The 7,803-nt window shown below is 45.2% G+C and overlaps 1 protein-coding gene across 8 annotated transcripts in view; it reads right to left on the bottom strand.

Annotated features, from left to right (window-relative positions):
* Bcas3 (BCAS3 microtubule associated cell migration factor) overlaps positions 1-2,952 on the bottom strand; it is a 470,064-nt gene extending 467,112 nt beyond the window's left edge. For 6 of the 8 annotated variants that reach the window (XM_021178145.2, XM_021178143.2, XM_021178144.2 and 3 more), the window contains exons 1-3: positions 2,900-2,951; positions 2,509-2,736; positions 750-837 (exon numbers count right to left, since the gene is read on the bottom strand). In XM_021178145.2, the coding sequence (XP_021033804.1) occupies positions 750-832 (83 nt within the window). In that variant the 5' untranslated portion in view covers positions 833-837; positions 2,509-2,736; positions 2,900-2,951. Of the gene's footprint in view, positions 1-749; positions 838-2,508; positions 2,737-2,899 lie in introns of all 8 variants that reach the window. The other 2 variants (XM_021178141.2, XM_021178140.2) reach the window with 1 other exon arrangement.
* Positions 2,953-7,803: the final 4,851 nt, after the last annotated feature.

Genomic DNA, 7,803 nt, shown 5'->3' with positions numbered 1-7,803 from the left:
GGGGATTGGCAGCACATACTTGGAATCTCAGCTTTGAAGGATGGAGGCAGGATCTGTTCTGCTATATAACAATTGTTAAAACAAATATGAACTTGTCTCAAAATCCCAAAGAAAAAGCAGTTTGCCTGTTTCTTATATTATTCTATTGTCTTTGCTGAGTCCAAATATCCAAAGTCTAGCCTTTAAAGATAAACTCAAAATGTAAACCTTCTTTTAAATTTTTTAAATTATACTATTTTTTTATTTATTTATCTACTTATTTAGTGGTGCATGTGTGTCTGGGGGGGCATGGGCCATGTACCTGGAGGTCAGAGGACAACTTGGAGTTGGTCCCCTCCTCCTAACATGTGGGACCCAGGGATCAAACTCAGCCCCTCAGGCTTACGGCAAGCTCAGACCCACTGAGATCGCTTAACAACCCCCTTCTTGTGTTCCCTTCTTGTGAAGCCTTCTTACTACTACTACATCCCTCGAAATACACAAAAAGTACAAAGTGTCTATAGAAGCAACCACTATCCAAATGGACATTCTGGGAGCTCTGGAGGACAGTCTGGTTGTTTTCAGACAGGGTTTCTTTATGTAGTCCCAGTGGTCCTAGAACTTGTTTTGTAGACCAAGCAGGCCTCAAACTCAGAGATCTGCTTCTGCCTCCAAAGTGCTGGGACTAAAGACGTGTGCTACTACCACCCAGCTCAAACAGATATTCTGAGTGGGAACTGTTTTCTAGAATACTGTTTTCTTCAGCTTACGTGACGGCCTGAGGGCGGACGACGACTCCACCAGTACAACGACTGGGTCTCCGAGGAGAATCTGTAGCCATTGTTTCATTCATGAGACCTGTTTCCAGAAGAAAAGAAAAGTGTCAGAAGGAGAGGTTTAGGATTATTCAGTAAATATCCCTTTGCCAAACTGTGACAAACCATGAATTTTCCCAGAAACTTTTGGCCTAGCTCTCTCAGAGACCTGCCAGCCCAACTGATAGGATCATAGGTGTGTACACACCACAACCAGGAAGTTACTTTTCTTTTTTTAAGATAGGGTCTTACCCGGTAATTGAGGCTGACCTTGAACTACGCAATATCTGAAAGTCAAGACAGTTCAGTCTTTGGCTGAATCTTCCTATAATTTATAACTAGAAGGAAAAGAGACAGAGAACTAAATGGGAACTATCTAACACAGAATCACTTAGAAAAACAAATACAGGGCTGAAGAGATGGTTCAGGGGTTAAGAGCACTGACTGCTCTTCCACAGGTCCTGAGTTCAATTCCCAGCAACCACATGGTGGCTCACAACCATCTGTAATGGGTTATGAAGCCCTCTTCTGGTATGTCTGAAGACAGCGACAGTGTACTTACATATATAAAAATAAATCTTTAAAAAAAGAAAGAGAAAGAAATGCAAGTATAAAGCTCAGTGGGACATAACATACCAGCAATCCCAGTACCCAGGAGGCTGAGGCAAGGAAATTGCCATGAGTTCAAGGGCAATGTAAGCCTGAGATTCTTAGTATTTTATTTTTAAAAATATAATAATAATAATAAAAGCTGGCCACAGGTGGTGATGCATATGCATGCCTGAGAGGCAGAGGCAGGAGGATCAGGAGTTCAAAGTCAACCTTAAGGGCACAGCCCATATAAAGACCAGATGGCCCATGTGAGCCTCAGAACAAATACGCGTAACACGATACCACTCTGCCTTCAGATAAATCTGTTGAGGACAGATAAAACTGTGTAGCCACATTTAAATAATAATTTAACCTCCAGCTATTGTAACATAACCAACAGTGTGTAAACAAATATGGAATATAAACTTGTAATATAAACTTGGAATATAAGGAGTAATATAAACTTGGAATATAAGGAGCCCCTGGATTTTCCCACGATCTAAGTGAGTCCCAGACCTTGACTATCTAATGAGTTTCTGAATCATAGAGGTGGTTTGGAGAGTACAGAGTATGCTTCATTAAGGTTAAAGGGGGACTGACAACAGAACTAAAGATGTCTTACAAGGCTCAGGAAAGCCCACAGCCTAAAAGCATCACTTTTAAGAAGGGTTCACTGTACCACCTCATTTGAAAAACCCCAAACAGTTGATCCCCACATTCCTATACAACCTAAACAACCCATTGTCCCAACTAGTCCAGCTACCCCTTTCTTAGGCAGTACCTTTCACCAGACCCCTCAGTACTCTCATCTTCATTCCACCCTCTATTACCCGAACCATTCTCCCCACCTCTGTCCTTTAAAGGCCTTGTCACTTGAGAACAGCTCCTCGAAAGCCCCTCGGGCCCCACTCTCCCCAAAGTCACGGGAACAACACTCCACACTTCACCTCCAAAGCCCTACCACCACTGCCCCCGGCCGCCCTCTGGCCTCTTGCCCAGCTCTCCTCCAGTTTCAGCACCTTTCCCCGTCAACTGGGGCTGGTCAAGGCCTGTTCCCTCATGCTGCCTGTCCCTTTCCCTCTCCAAACCTCCCCCTAAGCCAAAGCCCCGCCAGCCCTCTCACCGGCCGCTCCGCCGGTAAACGCTGTTCTCCAGCTCCAGGCTCACTGTTTGGAGTCTCCCTCGTGATTGACGGCTAGCACTTCCTACCACGCCTCGGCGGAACCACCGCATCAGCCAATCCCAGGAGCAAACTGGCCCCGGCGCGGCACCGCCCTTGGAGGTCAGCTTCGCCAACCAGCAAGTAGGAAAGAGGCGGGCCCGCCTTCAGAATCCATCCAATCCGCTGGGGCTGGAGGGAAAACACAACAGTATGGAAGTTCGGGTGAAGCGGGTGGGTCAGGTTCGGTTGTGAATGCAGGCGGCAGGGCAGAAAAGGCAGGCGTGTCTGCGGGCCTGGAAGAGGCACCTTGGTGGATTTTCTGTTTTAAGGAAACGCTACATGCACCAAATACCTGCGGATCTCAGCCAGAAGTCTCCAGCGAGGAGCCCGAAGCCAGGTACACTGGTGTGTTTACATCGAATTCTCGCGACAGCTGATTCGAAGCTAAAAGCACGTGGACGTGGCAGCTGCCAATCACTTTTACCTGACCACTCAGGCTGCCCGAGCCCGCCCTCCACCCCGCCCGCGGCGCTGTGTTTACCTTCCGGGAGTCTAGGCTTGCAGTCCGTGTTCAGTCCCCTGCTGAGTACCTCTTGCTCTGAATAAGGGAGCCTGTACGAAATTTTGTTGGGGCCCTTAATGGTTACTGTCATAGGAATGGATGTTCGTGAACATCTGGAAATGGAGGGACCCCAGACTTTGGAAGGGGGAACTTGTTGCACAATATAGGGATCCACAGAGAGTCTAAGAAGACTGACTACCTGGGGCATTGGAAACGGCTTAAGGGTTCATGGAGTCTCAAGTAGTCGTAGGCCGGGAGCTCTTGCTTAAAGAAACCCACACTCACACTCCTAGCTTTCCCATATATCTTTCTCCTGAGCACCTAGTAACCCTGTACCTAAATCACTTTTTATGGGATTCCGGTAGCACATGCCTATATTCCCAGCACTGGTGTACATAGCAAGTTCTAAGCCACTCCAGTGCCACCAAGTTTGAAAACACTGTCCCTTCCAAAATATCTTTTTTAATAAGATATAATTCTTTTAAAAATCATAAACGGGGGCTGGTGAGATGGCTCAGTGGGTAAGAGCACCCGACTGCTCTTCCGAAGGTCCAGAGTTCAAATCCCAGCCAACCACATGGTGGCTCACAACCATCCGTAACGAGATCTGGCGCCCTCTTCTGGAGTGTCTGAAGACAGCTACAGTGTACTTACATATAATAAATAAATAAATCTTTAAAAAATAATAATAAATAGCCGGGCGTGGTGGCGCACGCCTTTAAAAAAAAAAATCATAAACGGGCCTGGAATTTAGACATGATGCTCCTGCCTAGATGTGGACTAGGCGGCTAGGTATGACCAACAAGGAATGCGTAAAAGGACCTTTGCCTATCATACAGGTTAAAGTAGACTTTTTAGGCATGTCATGAGTGTCAAGAGTTGGGGGCTGGAGGTCGTGGTCAAGGCCAAAAAACTCATTTCCATGTCCATATGTCTTAGGGTTTCTATTGCTGTGATGAAACACCAAGGCCAAAAGAAACTCGCTGGGCTGGGCAATGGTGGGGCACTCCGAGCACTTGGGAGGCAGAGGCAGGCGGATTTTTGAGTTCGAGGCCAGCCTGGTCTACAGAGTGAGTTCCAGGACAGCCAGGGCTACAAAGAGAAATCCTGTCTCAAAAAAATAAGCAAACAAAAAACTTGTTGAAGAAAGGTTTTATTTGACATACAGATCCTAACTCCACTGAGGGAAGCCAAGACAGAAATTTAAACCAGGCAGAAACCTTGAGGCAGGAGCTGGAAAAAGGCCGAGAAAAAGTATTGCTTACTGGCTTACTGCTCATGGCTTGCTCAGCCTGATTTTTTATAGACTCCAGGACCACCACTCCAGATATAGCACTATCCACCATGGCCTCAATCACTAATTAAAATGCCCTACAGGCCCACCTAAGAGCCAGATCTCATCTTGTGGAAGCATTTTTTTCAACTGAGGTTACCTCCCCAAAAATGACCTTATCATTCACCCAAATGATAAGGGATGTTTTTCCTTATTGAGCTCTTCATAGCTTAGAATCAAAAGGAGAGGGGATGAATGGGAATGTTTATGAATAAGAATATTGCTTCTATCCATCTCCAACTTGCAGTGTGAACATGGAACCAAGGGAGACATACAGCCCAGTGGCTACGAACATTCCCGACTTAAATGTCTTAGTGGACCAAGGTAGCAACAGGAAAGGATTGATTTTTTTTTTTTCCTCTTCTGGTTCTCTCAGACAAATTGTCTCTGGACGAGGCTCTAGGGTTTCCTGAGATAGGCAGAAAATGGGCAGGTGCTGTAGCCATGTGTTGAACTGCTACAACTGTCTTCTAGTTTTAACCCTTTGTGGCCTCAAACCTCCTCTCAGGGCTTGTGAGATGGTTTAGCAGGTAGAGGTCCTTGCTGCCAAGCCTGACTATCCGAGTTCACTCCCCAGGACTTACATGGAAAAAGAAATTAAGTTGTCCTCTGACCCCACCCCCAAACATGTAACATAGCATCCCCCCACACCCACAAATAGTGATTTTAAAAAATTAAAGGCCTCTTAGTCGTTATTAGCAGATGGGAAAAAATAACCCATATGTTCAGGGCCATTCTTCCCTACATAGGGGATTCAAGACAATCTCTGCTATACAAGGAAGGCCTTAATATACATAACTATATATAAATGAAAAGGGCAATCATGTGCTTATAGCAGACAGGAGGAAAGGAACATGAGCCTAAGCGGTGCTCAGGTCTCCTGCAAAGGAACATCTTTTCCAAATGAAGATTGTGTCATTATCAGTACTCAGAGCTGGGAACAGAGGTACAGGCTAGAGAAGGGTAGCGGTGGAGAGGCTATAGTGGTGGAGAGGCTAGGTGTTGAACCCTGGGTTATGCAGGTTGGAAGCCAGCCTGGGCTACATGAGGTTCAATCTGAATAAACAAACGTCATAGCTTAGTCTTGGTAGTTCACTTGTATTTAACCACTGCACTTAGGTTGAGGTCTGAGTGAATCTGATGTCACAGTCAGATCCTCAGTGAATTTAAAGCCAGCCTGTGACATCTGGTGAGACATTAGCCCAAAAAAGAAAAGGGAAGGGAAAACCTAGAATAGACACTCACTCTTCATTTGCTTTGGTATTTGCTTTCATCACCAATCTGAGAAAACGCCCATCTTTGTCCTGTCCATCACAGGACAAAGAGCATTGTCCTATGATAGATAATGGTTGGTCCAACTAATCCACTTTGGTCCGTCCCAGTGAGCATGGTGACCTCACTGAAGGGCTGAGGATGAACTTGAACCCCTGACCTTGTCTCACCCCACATAGGTAAGCATTACACCATATCTAGATACTTCCTTCTTAACCTTGACTATGGTGTTCATTTTCAGTGGAAGAGTTCTTTGTTCTGATTGTTACCAAGTATTATTTTAACAAATTACTAGCTGACCATGTGTAAGATTTATTAGTGTGTTAGATTACCTTTCAAATGACTACAAATCAAAGCCCTAAAGTTCCCACCTGTTGTGGTAGTTCATGCCTATAACCCAGCATTCCAGGGACTGAGGCAGGTTGGTAGCAAGTCCAAGGTGAGTCTGGCCTACATACCAAGACTGTCTCAAAGAACAGAATAAGAAAATGAATTAAAAGCAGATGAAAATTTTAAACCTAAAAAAATATATCAAAGAAAAGTAAAGGAAAATTAAAACACAAAAATGTGGTATTAAATTGGAAGGTCAGAGGTGCACCTCACCTGGGCAACAGTGGAGCTGGCCCTGATGGTGAAGGCAGCGGTGAGCCAGCCCCAAGGGCATGAGAGCAGGAGAGCTGACCCTGCCTCCTACATAGCTCACCCTGGTGATACAGATAAGGGAAAGCCCACACACTAACCACCCCAGCTAATACCCAGGCCCAGATGCAGAGCCTTGAATTGGCCCATCCAAAATCCCAACCATCTGCAAACGGTTGGGATGTGTAAAAGGGCCAGTCCTGCTGATCTGAAGGGGCAGGATCTCCATAGCACAGACACAGGGTAGCAACAAGATAACCAGAAGGCCCAATGAGAATCCAATATCGATGGTGTCACAGAAGCCAGAGATCTTGAACCAGACCAATGGCTCATTGAACACTTGCAAGTGAAGATGTGGACAGAGTGGTATCCTGTGGGACACACTGACATACTACAGCTTCCACGGTGAGATGGTTTCTATGCTTTGGGGGGTTTGTTTGTTTTTTTATCTGTGGGGGAAGTTGTAAGTTTGAAGAGCAAACATGAGGGGCCTGGGAGATGAGCCAGACTGGGGTGCATGGTGTTCAACTGTAAAGAGTCAATAAAGAGGACGGTGTTAAAAAAAAGTTGATAATAGCTAAAAGACTCCTCAATTTGGTAAAGAATACAAACCTAAGCCGGGTGTGGTGGCACACGCCTTTAATCCCAGCACTCGGGAGGCAGAGGCAGGTAGATTTCTGAGTTTGAAGCCAGCCTGGTCTACAAAGTGAGTTCCAGGACAGCCAGGGGCTACACAGAGAAACCCTGTCTCAGGGGAAAAAAAAAAATACAAACCTACAGATCCAAGGCCAGGCAACCAAAAGAATTTAACTCAGGAACTATTCAGGACTGGGCAGAGGCAGATATGAGAAGGAAAGACAGTTGAAAGATAGACCTAAAGTTGCAGGGTAGCCTCATGAGACATGTCGATGAAACCAATTTATACAATTTACATATTTAATAATTATCAGAAGGGTCCTATAACTCCCTTTAAGTGCATTCCCAAAGTCATCCTAGTGGGTCCACTTCCTAAAAGTTTCAGTATTTCAACGGCGCCATCCCAGGAGTCAGTACTGAAATGTAGTAGGCCGCAGAGCATATCCAAATCAGTCTTTATTTTGCTAGTGTTACAGATCAAATACCAGGCATTATGGCCAGAGAGATGGCTCAGAAGAACACTAACTGGTCTTCCTGAAAGTCTCTTTTTGATTTCTAGTACCCACTTACTGGTTTACAACCTGCCTTTACAGGCTGGAGAGATATGGCTCAGTGGTTAAGAACACTGACTGCTCTACCAGAGATCCTGAGTTCAATTCCCAGCAACCACATGGTGGCTCACAACCATCTGTAATGGGTTCTGATGCCCTCTTCTGGAATGTCTAAAGACAGTGACTGTGTACTCATATATAAAATAAATCTTTAAAAATAATAAATAAAATAAGTACATGTAAAAAATTACTTAAAAAAAAAA

This window comes from Mus caroli, chromosome 11, assembly GCF_900094665.2.
Source record: "Mus caroli chromosome 11, CAROLI_EIJ_v1.1, whole genome shotgun sequence".
Lineage (NCBI taxonomy): Eukaryota > Metazoa > Chordata > Mammalia > Rodentia > Muridae > Mus > Mus caroli.
Note: the sequence above shows the minus strand (reverse complement) of the source record. Positions and strands in the feature narration are given on the sequence as shown.